The sequence below is a fragment of the Perognathus longimembris genome, chromosome 27 (genome assembly GCF_023159225.1).
Source record: "Perognathus longimembris pacificus isolate PPM17 chromosome 27, ASM2315922v1, whole genome shotgun sequence".
NCBI lineage: Eukaryota > Metazoa > Chordata > Mammalia > Rodentia > Heteromyidae > Perognathus > Perognathus longimembris.
The window spans coordinates 4,712,427-4,727,995 of record NC_063187.1 but is presented as its reverse complement, the minus strand read 5'-3'; the positions used below and the strand labels follow the sequence as shown (position 1 = coordinate 4,727,995).

The 15,569-nt window shown below is 54.2% G+C and overlaps 1 protein-coding gene across 2 annotated transcripts; it reads right to left on the bottom strand.

The window, feature by feature from the left end:
• Positions 1-374: 374 nt before the first annotated feature.
• Positions 375-7,790, bottom strand: Gpr19 (G protein-coupled receptor 19). Of its 2 annotated transcripts, XM_048335142.1 has the most exons (3): positions 7,656-7,721; positions 6,142-6,293; positions 375-1,691 (listed from the first exon to the last, which is right to left on the bottom strand). In XM_048335142.1, the coding sequence occupies exon 3, from the start codon at positions 1,667-1,669 to the stop codon at positions 422-424; it is 1,248 nt and encodes a 415-aa protein (XP_048191099.1). In that variant the 5' UTR covers positions 1,670-1,691; positions 6,142-6,293; positions 7,656-7,721; the 3' UTR covers positions 375-421. The 2 variants fall into 2 exon arrangements, with proteins under 2 accessions (XP_048191099.1, XP_048191098.1); XM_048335141.1 differs by lacking the exon at positions 6,142-6,293 and having other exon boundaries at positions 7,656-7,790.
• Between the last annotated feature and the right edge of the window lie 7,779 nt (positions 7,791-15,569).

The following is a 15,569-nucleotide window of genomic DNA, read 5'->3' as shown; positions in this document are numbered from 1 at the left end:
GGACTTTCCTGCCCAGGTTGGCTGTGGACTGCAATCCTCAGATTTCAGCCTCCTGAGTAGCTGGGATTTACCTGGCTAATGTACATTTTTTCTAGGCAACCAACTCACGCACTCTGTGGTACAAGGTCTTCTGTGGAACCCACTCCATTCCAATCAATGAAAGCATCTTAGAGAAAGAGACTCGGACTAGACGTGGCGCTGTGGCTCAAGTGCTAGAGCGCCAACCTTGAGCAAAAGAGGCTCAGGGACAGCGCTCAGGCCCCGAGTTCAAACCCCAGGACCAGCACAAAAGAAAGAAAAGACTCCGAAAGCAGAGTTAGGGGGTTGGGGGGGGGGGGAAATACATCAAATCCTTTCTGTTTTTCCTGGTCCAGAGCATTTTAATACCCGGCATGTAACAGTAACGGCAAGAACCAAGGCATTAGACGAACGTGTTGGGCGGGTTCGAGTTGATGGGCCAGGCTAGCTTCTTCCCCTTGGCCTCCCGGTCGAAGGCGTCGTAGATGGAGTCTTTGGTGCCGGCCTTGGCGAGGGGCGGGATCTCGGAGATGCCGACGTAGTTCCGCTTGGCCATCCGGGAGCTGGTGGTGATGGTGTAGGCGTTGCTGCGGTAGCACTTGGTGGCGGACATGCAGAAGGTCTCCTTCACGCCCCTCCTGAAGTTGGCGTTGGAGATGGCGTAGAGCGCGGGCTTGGAGGCCGAAGAGCTGAAGGCCACGCAGGCGACGGCGGTGAACACCAGCGCGCTCTGCCGGGCGTCCCGCTCGCCAGGGTGCCACAGTTGTGCCACGTGGAAGGGCAGCCAGGAGAGCAGGAAGAGCAAGCTGAGCAGGAGGAACACCTGCACCGTCCGCACCTTGGTCCTGGGCACGACGTTCATGGTCCTGCGCACCGCCCGGCCGTCGCCACCCAACCTCCAGATGTGCCTCACCACCCTGCGGTAGACCAGGACGAGGAGCGACGAGGGCACGGCGAAGCCCGCCAGCACCTGCAGCGCCGCGAACGCCGTCCCCTGCCACGACGCGGGGGGGAAGTGCGGGCACTGGCCGTCCCCAGCCGGGCCGAAGAGGAAGAGCACGGGGCTGGCCAGGGCCGCGTCCAGCAGCCACGAGGCGGCGATCATCCGCTTGGCCTTCTCCCGGGACACCTTGAAGCTGAGCGGGTAGACGACGGTGTAGAAGCGGTCGATGGAGATGCACAGGAGGACCGAGCTCTGCACGCCGGGCGTCAGGTACTGCGCAAAGCGCACCAGCCTGCAGGCCGCCCCGCCCAGCGCCCAGCGGCCCAGCGCGAACTGCAGCAGCACGAAGGGCGCGCCCGCCACGCTGGCCAGCAGATCGGCACACGCCAGGGACACCACAAAGTAGTTGGTGGTGGACTGCGCCCGGCGGCTCCTGTGGATAACCAAACACACCAGCGAATTGCCAATGACCGAGGACAACCACAGGGTCCCGAAGAAGACGCTGGCCGCCGCCACTTCCCCGGGGGTCCGCGCGTACCGGGGGCCTGTCGTCCTGTTGCCGGGCCAGCCGGGGTCCTCGTTTAGTCCCAGCGGCCCGGGGCTGGGTGGGGGCATGGCTGGCTCCGAGTCGCTGTGGTTGTGGACGGGCACCAAGAGGGTCGGGAAGAGGAGCGGTGGCCGACTCCTGTCCATCGTGAGCGCGGCCATGCTTGCCGCCTTCTCGTCAGTTCTGGTGGGAAGAGAAGAGCGGGCCCTGGTTAAAACACTGTCACACGGCCCGAAGATGGCGTCGCCCCTGACCGTATTGTCAGGGCTCAGCTCCTCCCCAGGCTGCGTGCATCCCGATGGTGTGTGCTGGCACTGAGGTTTGAACTCAGGGCCTAGGCACCGCCCCTGAGCTTTTTCACTCAAGGCGAGCACTCCACCATGTGAAGCAAAGTACCCCTTCTGGCTTTTTGATGGCTCCTTGGAGGTAAGTATCTCACAGACTTTCACGCTCCAGGCTGGCTTTGAACCGTGATCCTCAGATCCCAGCCTGCTGAGTAGCTCTGACGACAGGCGTGCTACGGCACTGGCTGGCCTCTGTCCTTTCAGCCAGATCGCACAATTTCCCCTTTCCCAAGTGGAAAGAGCGAAGCTGTCACAGGTGGAAAGGGGTCACCCCAGATCCTCTCTGGGGGCTTCAGCTCCTGACACCAGCCTCTGCACCGCCCGGGTGTAAACTCAGATGGCTGGGTCTTCCTAGACTTGGTATGCAGACACAGGAATCCATGGCAGTCTCTACGGCCCTGCCGGCCTGTGAAACATCTGCGGAGTGCACCAGTAACACGGGCCAGCCCAGGGCAGCACGCGGGCCCCCGTGAGCCCGGGAGAGGACTGGACTTCAGCATGGCTAGAGGCCAGGGCACTTTCTAAAAGGACAAGAGGAGAGCGGCTCCCGCGTGCACTGCCCTGGAGGGAGCCGCCTTGCACATTTTAATACCACGACAGTGGATGCTTTTCCTTAAACCCTTCCTGTGCAGGCTTGAGCTGCCTCTATATACAAAGCCTGGGGCTCACGCCTGTCATGCTAGCGACTCAGGAGGCTGAGATCTGAGGACCACGGCTCAGAGCCAGCCCGCCAGGAAAGTCCGTGAGACTCTTATCTCCAATGAACTACTCTGAAAAAGCCAGAAGTGGCTCTGTGGCTCAGTGGTAGAGCGTTAGCCTTGAGCACAAAGAAGCTCAGGGACAGTGCCCAGGTCCTGAGTTCAAGCTCCAGGACTGGAACACAGACATAGACCACAGACATGCCCCCTTCTGTCTTTGTCCCTCACATGAATTCTGAAACAGTAGAGCAGGTAGCAGGAGGGCTGTCCTCAACCTCTGTCATCATGACAGCAACCTCTGAAAGTCAGGGCCCGCTGCCACGCACATGTGTGGGTACCAGCGCCCTCTACCAGCCCCTAGACCTGGTAGCTTGGGCTTGGGTGTAGCCGAAGGTGGGGTGTGTGGCATTGGGGGCTACCCTGGCCCCAGGAGACAGGATGGGCAGGAGACAGGAACAGGCCAGCGTACTTCCCTAGTTCATGCTGAGCACACTGACAGCAGATGTGAGGGAAACCTGGGCTTGGCTGGCCCTCTAGTGCTACGACAGTGGCCACACACCCACAGTGAACCTGGGTGAATCTGGACTCCGGCCGCCATCTAGTGCCGGAAAGCCGCAGTGACTGCAGATTTGGAAAAGCAGCCGCCTGCTTGAATTCCTGGTATGACAGGCTAAAGACAAAGCTAGGTTACAAAAAAATGGGGGGCAGGGAGGGGAAACTAACCTCAACCTTCAGTGTGCAGACCACAACACACACCAGCGGCTGCTCCAGGCAGCAGTTTAAAATTCTTTTTCTCCATCTGAGCGTTTGCTGGTGTTTAACCAACATTGGTGATGTTCAGAGATTACTCAGGAGGCTGAGGCCGGAGGAGAGTAAGACCGAGAGCAGCTTGGGGTGGAGTGGGAAGGAGAGGAAGTCTTCCAAAGGAATGATAAGAAGGAAAAGAACCCGGACGGGAATGTAGCACAGTGGCAGAGTGCACGTGTGAAATGAACAAGGCCCCGGGTTCAAGGCTTAGTGCCAACCACGGGGTAGTTGATACAGGATTCATGTCAGAACACGTTCCCAGAAAACACTGGGTGCCTGTGGCTCGTACCTGCAATCCTAGCTACTCGGGAGGCTGAGAGCTGGAGGGTTGTGGTTTGAAGCTAGATGGGGTAGGAAAGTCCTCAAGACTCCATTTCCAGTTAACCAGCAAAAAGCTGGGCTGGAGGCATGGTCCAAATGGTAGCATGCAAACAGGCCGAGCAAGCTCAAGCAAATACAAAAGATCAATTAAAACACCTGGTTTCAAAAACAAAAAAAAAACACCTGGTTTCTCTGAAAACATTTCACATATCCTTGTTTAAGATGACAAAAAGCAAAATAAAGCGTAAGTAAACACAGCCAGAGATGGGAAGGGGAGACATTACAACGGACCCTGCAGAAACACGCCAGCAAGCATTTTTTTTTTTTTTTTTTTTTTGGCCAGTCCTGGGCCTTGGACTCAGGGCCTGAGCACTGTCCCTGGCTTCTTCCCGCTCAAGGCTAGCACTCTGCCACTTGAGCCACAGCGCCACTTCTGGCCGTTTTCTGTATATGTGGTGCTGGGGAATCGAACCTAGGGCCTCGTGTATCCGAGGCAGGCACTCTTGCCACTAGGCTATATCCCCAGCCCGCCAGCAAGCATTTCTGGATGCACACATATCTTACTGAGACAGAGCTGGGCACCGGTGCTCACACCTGTAATCCCAGCTACTCAGGAGACTGAGATCTGAGGATCGCAATCCAAAGCCAGCGCTGGTTTAGAAAAGTCCATGAGACTCTTATCTCTAGAAAACTACCCCCCAGCAAAGCCAGAAGCAGAGCTCTGGTTCAAGTGGTAGAGCGCCAGCCTTGAGCACAAAGTTCAGGGACAAGCACCCAGGCCCTGAGTTCAAGCCCTAGGACTGGCACAAAAGCACAAGAGAGGAAGCCCACTGTGGAAATGTAGATGTCACAGACCAGCTCTGGTGTACAGTCCACGAAGAACCATCAGCCTGCTAAGGAACTGACTGCCGGAAGCCATTGCAAATCCCATGGTCGATGAGAAGCAAACCCAAATCCGTTAAACACGACCCGGCCTGAGGCTCAGTGGCTCAGGTCACTGCCACGCTGGGTGGCCGGGAGCCAAGTGCTTGACATGGACAACTTTGTGCTTACTGTCGGGGAGTGTGGGTGTCCCTTGTCCATTGGTTGTACAAATATGACAGAGGACACAGGGAACTGAGAACAGTGTGTGGTCCCAAGCTCCATCAATATTTGCTTCCTTATCATGGTGGACCACTGGAAAACGGGGAGAAACGGAGCCCGGCACAGGGTGGATTGTGTCTGCAAGCCCAGCTACTGGAGGGGCTGAGAGCAGGAGGACCCCAATTCGAAGACAATCCAGGTAGAAAAGCCCCATCTCTGAGTAGCTAGCAAATGCCCGGATGGAGGTGTGGACCAAGTGGTTAGACCACCAGCCGTGAGCAAGAAGGCTGAATGACTATGTGAAGCCCTGAGTTCACACCAGTCTACACACACACACACACACACACACACACACACACACACACACACAGACTGAGAAAAGATACACCAAACTTCTAACACCGCTTTGGCTTTGGTAGTTACCGGGTTTTGAACTCGGAGCTGAGGAGCCTAAACGTGCCTTCAGCAGAAAGATGTCAGCATTGGGTCCTCAAACCACATTTACTGGAGATTTCCTGAGGGCCACACGCCCAGCCACACCCCACAAGACTACCACGGCAAACGTGTGGCTTCTGTCCTGGGGACCTGTTGTTTATTTCAGCAGGGACCACAGGCTCTCCGCCGGGCTGGAAGAGTGGGGTTCACTATTCCAAGTGATGCAGTTACTCCCCAAAGTACTGCGCCGCAAGCACTGCAGGAAGAGCAGCCTGCAGTCAACGATTTGCAATGTCCTGCCACCTCCTCCTCCTCTGGGGGTTGTGTCCTGGCTGCGGGGGGGGGGGGGGGTGCGGGGGGGAAGGGGACCAGATCCACCTCCTCCTCCTCTGGAGGTTGTGCCCTAGTCACTTCCGGATGGCTCGGGGAACCAGATCCACGCAGAACAAAGAGAGGGAGTCTTCCAGCATTTCCAACCTTTACAAAAGGAATGAGCACGTTTCTCCTGGCACCCTGAAAGCCCGACGTGGCGAGGAGAGATGTGTTCGGTTCTTTTACTATGCAGCCTGATACTATTATTATTATAATTATTATTATTAGGCTGTGGATCTATTCTGTTTCACAACCCAGGATACGGACATCGTGTCAAATGTTTTTAATCCCTTTGAGAACAAAGTGGAGGGTGCTTAGAAAAACAACAAAGAAGAAGAAGCAAAAACCAGTGCATCCAGGCAGGGCCTGTGACCAGGGTTATGTCTGATGAAAGGATGCTTCTAGATTCAATATAAAAGAAAAAAAAATCAGCCATGATGTAATCCAGGTACTTTTTTCCTTTAGACATCATTCGGTCACCATGGCAACAACACAGTGCCTTACTACCAAATATCTATACAGCACAAGAGAGCGCGAGCAAGAGAGAGAGAGAGAGAACGAGCAATTACTTACTGGGTTATTTGGGGGTACGGAATATGCCCGTTGGGATAATTCAAAATTAATCATCGATTTCCCCAGGGATCTGTATTGGCCAGGCAAGCTGATTCCTTCCTCCAGTAGCCGCCGCTGAAGAGAACTCAGAGTCACATAACGCTGCCGTCATCCTTTGAGATAAGACAGGCAAGCCATCAGGAACTCGGACTGTGCGGTCTGGATTCTTGGCTCTAAATTCCAGGTCTACTATTTGTAAACTCAGTGACCTGAGCCCAGTTCCTTAACATCTCTGTGCCCTGGCTTTTTATTTATTTATTTTTTCCCCTCTTCAAACTGTGTGAGGTAAGAATGAATTGAGCCAGGCGCTGGTGGCTTACGCCTGTCATGCTAGCTTCAAAGGAGGCCGAGATCACAGTTCAAAGCCAGACCAGGCAGAAAAGCCTTATCTCCAATGAACCACCAAAAAGCAGGAAGTAGAGCTGTGGCTCAAGTGGTAGAGCACCAGCCTTGGGCAAAAAAGCTCAGGAATAGCACCTAAGCCCTGAGTTCAAGCCCTAGAACTCTCTCTCTCTCTCTCTCTCTCTCTCTCTCTCTCTCACACACACACACACGAATGACATGACTACTTAGAATGGTGCTTTCCACATACAACTTCCTAAGTATTTGTTTAAAAAAAAAAGACAAAATTCAAATGTGCTAGCTCCTCTTGTGGTGCTGGGTAGAAATAAAGATATCAAGATTTGAGGTCATAGCCAGGTGTTGGTGGCTCGTGCCTGTAATCCTGTCATCCCAGCTACTCTGTACACGGAGATCTGAGGATCAGAGTTCAAAGCCAGCCTGGACAGGAAAGTCCATGAGACTCTTATCTCCAATGGACTAACAAAAAGCCAGAAGTGGAGCTGTGGCTCAAGTGGTAGAGCACCAGCCTTGAGTAAAAAACAAAACAAAACAGAGTTCAGGGACAGCGCCCAGGCCCTGAGTTCAAGCCCCATGACACCCTCTCTCTCTCTCTCTCTCTCTCTCGCTCTCTCTCTCTCTCTCTCTCACACACACACACACACACACACACAGCTGAGTCTCTGGCAGATTTCTGCCTGTAGCTTTGGGTGCTTCCTTTAAGAACTTCTCTAGGGCCATCTTGGTGGCAATTCCGTGAGATGGGGACTCAGTGGCTGGGCTGCTCTGTGCCAGGTGCTCCGGGCTCAGGAGCAGGGGGAGGAAACAAGGCGGATCCCCAGCAGCCCTAGGAACTGGCAGAGAGCAACCGAACCCCCCCCCCAGCCCCCCAGACCAGACTAAGGGGCCACGGAACACCAGCTGCTTCCACTAACAGCTCCCTTTCTCTTTCCAGGATTCAACGAGCGCTTTCTTTTACGACGAATCAATCAATGAATCCAGGCTTTCCATCTGTGCCTCTCTCAGCGGGCACAGGATCGGGGGCACCACCTCCCCCCAAGAAGCCACCCCCCCCTCCGAACCCCAGATTACCAAGCAGGGGGGTGGGGGGTGGGTCAGATCTCTCCATCACCTACCTCCATCTGGACTCGCTTTCTCCCGGGGTCTTTGAGGTCAGGCGTGGCGCTTGCATGGGAGTTTGCAGAGCCCCCCGGAAAACCTGGGGGGGACGCATTCATGTCGGTCCTCTCGGCCTCCTCGGTGACACCGGGCCTACTGGCGAGGATGACGCCGCCACCAAGCAGGGCCGGGCTGAGCCGCCTCCCGCCCCCAGCCCCACTCCCGCTCCCCCTCCTCCTCTTTCCAAGGCGCTGGAATGTGTCACATGGGAGCCGGGTCACGTGGCTCTGGGGGGGAAATGTGGCCACCCTCTCTCTCTTTCTCTCTCTCCCTGCCCCCCCCACCCCACCTCCTTGCTTCTCCTTTCAGGAGCAAAACAGCAACCATCTCTGACCTGATTGGCTCAGACCAATGTGGGGAGGAAAAAAAAAAAAAAATCTCCATACGAAAAGGGGGGGGGGCGGAATTCGCCTTCTGAGCACCCCGGATTTCGCTCCATTCCCGTGTGCATCCCCAGCTCGCAGGGCTGCAAAGGGGGCTTTCTCCTTGGGTGTCTCTCGCCCCTTCTCCCTCCCCCTCCAAGACCCCTCCGCCCCCCCACCCCCACCCCCCAGAGCCCCTGTGGGCCGAGACAGCCTTCAGCACCATGGACAGAGTGCTCCCCTGACAGTGCTCCTTAGAGCCGTCCTCCCATCCGCTCGCAGGTAAATCAAGACATTGACACACGTTCCCTGAGAGCCTGTGCTGCCAAACAGGCACCCGTGTTTTGGGGTTCCGATTTCCCTTCCGACTAACTTCCCTCATCAACACAAATCATTCTTTCTATCTGACTAAATGAAACCCCAGATGGATATCCGTCTTCATCCCTGTACCAATCCCATCCCTCATGCCCACCTTCAGCTCTAGGGGTGTTTTTTTGGGGGTGGGGTGGGTGGGAGGGAAACATTTGCATAACTTAGTTTAAATGTGCCTCTACGCCCATCCTGATTAGGGGGGAACCCCAGCCACACAGAGGGATTCTGGGGTGTACAGCCCAGCAGTCCTCAGCCCTGCGTGGGCCTGCGTGGGGCTCCTCGGAACGGTCTCTCCCCCACGGCTGCTGACGTTGGTTGCCATGGTGCCAGGACCGAGGACTCCTTTCAGAAGTGCTCACCAGGGGACCAGGCTGCCAGGGGGGCGGGGGGAGGGGAGGCTTTGCAAGATTGCAGTCAGGACCAGATTGCTCCATGAGCTCACCAGAGCTGCCTTCATTCTAAGTGGGCAGTGCCTCGCCTCGCGTCCTCCATTGCCTCTTGCCTTAAAACTGTGTGTGTGTGTGTGTGTGTGTGTGTGTGTGTGTGTGTGTGTAGGGGGGTTAGCTCAGTGGAAGAGCCCTTGCCCGGCAGGTGCTGGCAAAGGCCTTAAGTTCCATCCTCAGCTCCACAAAATAAAATAAAAATAAATACATAAAAACCTCTACAGGTAAGCCAGGCATGGTGGCTCACGCCCGTCATCCCAGCTACTCAGGAGGCTGAGATCTGAGGCTCACAGTTCAAAGCCAGCCTGGGCAGGAAAGTTTGGGAGACTCTCATTTCCAATGAGCCAGCAGAAAATCAGAAGTGGAGCTGTGGCTCAAAGGGGTAGAGCGCCAGCCTTGAGTGAAAGAAGCTCAGGGACAGCACCCAGGTCCCCCCCACCCCGCCAAGCTCAAGCCCCAGGACCAGCACCAAAAGAAACCCCAAAACATTCACTGTATTTCGGTTCCACTGGATGGAAAGCTCAGCTTCCTAGACGGATGTGATCAGGGTGGGGAGAGGAAGCCGTGCATCAGTCTCCAGCCTTCCTGGACACAGACATCGGAAGCACACCAACCCCTCACACTAGGGTGGCCCGGAAGTGCTTTGTGACTTCATGGACGACCTGAGAAAGGCTTCTGAATGTGTGTGGGCTAAATTGGTGCAGATGAGTTTGCTCACTTCAGCACTGGAGAGAGCACCTGGAATCCCAGGAATCCCATGGCCTGCATGTTGTTCTCAGAGTACCAGCATATAATGAATCCCTTCTCAGAATTCCAACCACTGACCTTTCCAGCTTTTGATGTGTTAAAGGAGAAATATGGATCTGTGTGATGTCAGGAGAGAAGTCACATGGTGTGTATGTGGGGGGGCTGGGGTGCATAGTAAAACACTGTACTTGCTTCCTGTGGTGGCTCATTCCTGTGATCCCAGCACTCGGGACCAAGGCTGAGATGGGCGGACACAGTTAACATAGACCAGCAACTTACATCATGAGCTTATATAATTTCCCTACCAACCCAATGAGCTGGCTCGCACCTGTCATCCTAGCTACTCAGGAGGCTGAGATCTGACGATCACGGTTCGAAGCCAGCCCTGGCAGGAAAGTCTAGAGATTGCAAGTTCACAGACACACACAGCCAATACGCAAGTATTAGGCTGTATTCTACAAGGGCCATGGGTGCCACACACCGCCATACCCTCAAGGGGCATAGCCTGTTCCCTGGAAGATCTGAGTGACTGCAGACAGATGCTCTCCAGCAGGGCTGCTGACACCCAGAGAACCAGCAGGGCACCAGCTCCAAGTGTGCACCCCAGTACTTAGCCAGAGGCCCGGCCCAGTAACCACATCTCACCATTCACTCCACGAAATCTACCTCCTCCTGGCAGGAGGGTGGGCTTGGAGAGGGCCCCCAAAGGAAGCGGGGGGGGGGGGCGGGGGAGCAGGAAGAGGAGGAGGTGGAAGGCACTTCAGGTGTCAGGTGGTATCTGGGGGAAGTTGCCCGTAAGATACTACACTGGTGCAGGTGGCAGTGCATCCTGAGAGGAGGACATGTCAGGCAGTCCCCCAACTCCTGGCATCTGGCACTCCAGCCTTGAACCACCAGAAAAGCTGGGAGTAGAGCTGTGGCTCAAAGTGGTAGAGCACCAGCCTTGAGCTGAAGAGCTCAGGGACAGCGCCCAGGCCCCAAGTTCAAGCCCCAGGACCGTCTATAAATATATCTATAAATCTCTACCTATAGCTATATATGCATATGGAAGGAAAAAATATCTCCGAGGCCGTGGTTCTGTGCTGTGAATCCGCGGAGTCGCCGTGGTGGACATTTCCCCCCAGCGCCAAATTTGCAACCTCGGCGCAATTTCAAAAATTCCCGCGCTAACCTCCAGGCGCATGCGCGCTGGTGGGCGTGGCGCTCCCTAGACCCCAAGCGCATGCGCACTCGCCCAGGGGCGGAGCAATCTCGCTCCCCGCGCAGGTCCCGCGAGGTTTTATGTGGTGGTGCCAGAACCTTTTTTTTTTTTTTTCCTTTTTTTCTTGGAGGTTTTTGTTGTTTTTTTTTTTAGAAAATGTGTTTCTTCCAGCCCCGGTGCATTCGTGCCGAGGAGCGTCTTGGTGGCGGCCTCCTTGGGGACTGAGGAAACTCTGCCGAGGCCGTGAATTCGTTCTTCACCCGCAAAAGCAAAGAAGAAGAGTACGAAAAAAGCAAAGGGTGGGTCACCTTCGGACGCCTGGTTTTGCTTTCCTTTTTTTCCCCCCCAGAGGCAAAGCCCCGATGGCTACGAACGGGTTAGCACGCTGCGCCTGCGCGGAATAGGGAAGGGGGGGTGGGTAGCGCGGCGGCCCCATGCTGCGCTTGCGCAGATCGGATTGACGCCTCCTCCCCCCCCCCCCCCGGGTAGGCGCTGCGCTTGCGCAGAACGGGTGGACGTGCAGCGGCCTCCGCCACTGCGCTTGCGCAGTGTCTTGTTTACCGACCAGGCGCTGGGAGTCTGCGCCCTGTGGTTTGCACCTTATTATAACTATTTTGATTCTGGGGCTCGAACCCAGAACGTTGCCCTACCTAGGCAGAAGCGCTTTGCCTTTGAGCTACATCCCAGCCCTTTTGTTTGAACTTTTTTTTGGTTTGTTTTGAAAATGCGAATTTTGCAACTAAAAATGAGCTGATTCCTAAATGCACATTTTGCAACTTTCTAAAAAAGAGCAGATCCTGAGGTTCTGGTGAACTCAGGCTCCTCTGCCCGGGTCCCCGCCGAAGGGGGAGTGTTGATTTCTTTCTTTTTACCATGGAAATGACTCACATGTTTCATCTCTATCACATGCTATAGCTTTCAGAGTTGCGCATGGCAAATGCAAACATCCCATTCACAGTATTTACTTGTTTAGTAGTTACTCCAGGGTTAGCCATCATGTCATTGGCTTGCTTTTTTAAATTAATTTTTTTGTTATTCTAAAGGTGATGTACAGAGGGGTGACAGGAAACATAAATCAGGTAAAGAGTACAGTTTTTTTTTGTCTTTTGGTTGATCTTGGGGCTTGAACTTGGCCTGGGCACTCTGCCTGTGTTCTTCTGCTCAAGGCTGATGCTCTACCATTCTGAGCCACAGCCCCACTTCTGCATGTTGGAGATAAGAGTCTCAGGGGCTTTGCTGCCCAGGGTGGTTTTGAACCACCATCCATTGATCTCAGCCTTGTGAATAGCTGGGATGACAGGCATGAGCCCCTGGTAGCCCAGCTCAAGAGTACATTTTGGGGGGGGCAGTGTCACCCCCTTCCCTTGCTTGCTCTCTCCCAGTTCATGCTAGTTCTTTGTAGAAGAAAAACTCTTAAGAGTTGCTGCACTTGAAATATATATATAGATAGATAGATATAGATATAGATATAGATATAGATATAGATCTTGGGGCTTGAACTCAGAGCCTGGGCACTGTCCCTGAGGTTCATTTGCTCAAGGCTAGCACTCTACCACTTGAGCCACAGCACCACTTGCGGCTTTTTCCGTGTATGTGATACTGAGGAATCAAACCCAGGTGTGAGCCACCTTCACCCGGCTCTGCAGTGATTTTCTAAACAAAACAGGAGTGGGTTTGTACTGTGAGACTCCCAAGACTGTCCCAGAATCTCCCTCCAGAGTCAGTCCTTACTACCAAGCAGGCATGGGGCCTGCTTGGGGCCATGGGCAAGGTGCCTTGTCTTGTATGGCAGTCAGGGCGAGATACTGAAGGCACTGGCACTGGCGGAACACCAGACAATGAACATAAGAAAGGGCAATCAGCAAGTGCCCCCCTTTTTCTTGGGGGGCAGTTCTGTGGATAGAAATGACTTTGTACATGCTAGCTTAACCCTATCCTGAGCCAGCCTCCAGCCCCGTGTGTCAGTCTGAGCCTCAGGAAGTTGGTTTATTCCTTTTGTGGATATGTGGTGTGCGTGCACACGTCCTTTTCTCTTGGCCTTCTTACCAAGATCACTCAGGGATTGGCCAGCAAACCAAAGGGCACTTTTCAATCTGTTGATCTACCTATCATCTTTCTATTGATCTATCTATCATCTATTGTTATGTCATTATTCATCTATATTGATCTATTAAACTGTCCGCTACTGTTAATCTTACTGATGTATCTATTGATGTGCCCTATTGATCTACCAACAGCTATCTGTATAGAAATCCCCTCTCTTCATCTGTCTAGCAATCATCTATCATCTCCACATCTCTCTAGCAATCAGCTTGATAGATCTATTATCTACCCAGCATTGGTCATCTGTCTGGCAGTCTATCTGTATTATCCATCTGTCTATCCATCTGTCTGTCCATCACCCATCTGTCTGTTATGTGTCGCTCTGACTGGAATGGAACCTGGCCTTCGTCCCAGTTGATAATCGTGTATCATCCAAAGCTCTACTTCCCCTCTGACCTCATCCCCTCCTTCCGGCTGCCTCTCGCTGTGTTTCTGCCTCACTGGCTTCTCTCAGCCACCCCAGGTACATACCCACCCCCACCTCCTGCCTCACCCCCAGCCTTGGGTCTTCCCGGAATCCAGGGACCGACATGGCTGCCCTCAGCTCATTCCCGTCTCAGATGCCATTTCTGGAGGAGTCCCTTCCCGTCAGCGCAGCACCTGCCTTCATTACCGTCTCTCCGCTTCACTGGTCCGCTGGTTTCTTGGCATTGGCCCGACATGACGTCGTCCGTCCGCTTGTGGGTGCATTGTGCGCCCTCCACCCTCGCCAGCGCGGGCCACTCCGGGGCAGCCGGCACCGGGCTCACCTTTGTTCTCACCCATGTCCCCAGAGGGGCTGGCATCTGCTCAGGACTCATTAAAAATTTAATGAATGAAGAAATGAACCAATATTCATGTGAATAATTACTCAGGGAGAAAGTGTGCACTTTCCAGGCTTTGCTTTGTTTGTGATTTTATTACTAGTATTAGAATTGCATAGACCGAAGGCTCGGGTTGGGGGTGTGGACACTGGGATATGGTTGACGTTCCAGTTCTTTATCGGGTTCTCCACTCACATTTCCTCCATGCAAATTAAATGGCGTTCATGAACATGGACTCCAGTTTCGTGGTTCCTTTCCTGTGCTTACAACAGGAGCTTTTCAGTTTTCCTTGAACCTTTTTTTTTCTAAAAATGGCCAATGTAATTTTCTTTGTACCCCAGATTTTAAACTCTTCTCGAATCTAGTTCCCCCGCAAACCACCCACCCAAAGGTGCCACCTGTCTCTTCCCAAGGATTTAGATCCCATTCCCCACCACAGCCCAGAACCTCCTTTTGTGAATGAGGAAATTCAGCCAGCAAAGCTTGGTGATGGGAACGGCTGTCCATCTCTTAGCCTGGACCACGGGGCCTCGGGCCTGGGCCTCCCCGGTCACCCAAGGGGTCCAGGCGCCCCAGCTTCTGTGTCCTGGGCTTCATCAGAAAGAGAACACAGTCACCTCTGCCTCCAGACTGCAGCCTGGGGGTATTCAACAGGGTGGGGCAGAGGCTCAGGTCACAGAACTCTGGGATCTGTGTCTTCAACAAGGGTGAGATGGTTCTGTTGGTCCAGGGGTGGCACTGGAACGGAAGTGTGGGAAGCTGGGTATGGACACAGACCAGGCTTTGGCGACTGAGGGTTATCTTTCTAAAGCCACAGCATCTGGGACTCCCTCCATCCTTCTCATCCTCCCTCTCCCCTCCCTCCCTCCCTTCCCTTTCTTCCTGGTAGGTAATAGCGTTTGAACTCAGGGCCTAGGCTGTCCCTGAGCCTCTTTCGCTCAAGGCTAGCGCTCTACCACTTGAGCCACAGCTCCATTTCCAGCGTTTTCTGTGTATGTGGTGCTGAGGAATCAAACCCAGGGCTTCCTGCATGCTAGGCAAGCGCTCTACCACCGAGCCACATTCCCAGACCCTTCCAGCTTTTTTCTAAGTAGTTTATTGGAGATAAGAGTCTCGTGGACTTTCCTGCCGGGGCTGATTTTGAACTGAGACCTTCAAATCTCAGCTTCCTGAGTCGCTGGGATGACAGGTAGGAACACCGGTGCCCGGCGTGTATGGCACGTTTGTGGCGTGTCTTCCACTGTCTGTAGCTGGTCCCCGTTACCACCCCAGATTTCTTACTCCTCATGGTGGGGCACGCTCACCCCTTCCCATAGCGCCTTCCTCCCCCCCTCTGTCCATCACAGCCGTCGGGGCCTGGCCTGGGTGCTGCCCCCTACTTCCAGCCCTGGCTCGCCGCCCTGTGGCTTATTCTGTCTTTCACTCCCTGAGCTGCTGAGAAAAGTACCCAGGCCTTGCTTCCACAGGACAGGGTCCTGTCCCCCTGCCCAGCCTCTTCCCTGTCACTCAGCCAGACAAGCCCTCAGGAAAGCCAGGCCCCTTGCCTCACTCCTGTCCTCCCAGCTACTCTTCAAGAGGCTGAGATCTGAGGATCGAGGTTCAAAGCCAGCCCGGGCAGGAATGTCTGGGAGACTCTTATCTCCAAAATGCTGGAAATGGTGCTGTGGCTTTAGTGGTAGAGTCTAGCCTTGAGCACACAAAAGCTCAGGGACAGCTCCCAGGACCTGAGTTCAAGCCCTAGGATTCTCACACACACACAAAAGCAGGCTTCCTCCTGTTCACATCTGCCTCCCCAGAGCCTAGGATAAAGCCTGTCTTCAGAAGACATGTGTTGAGGGAA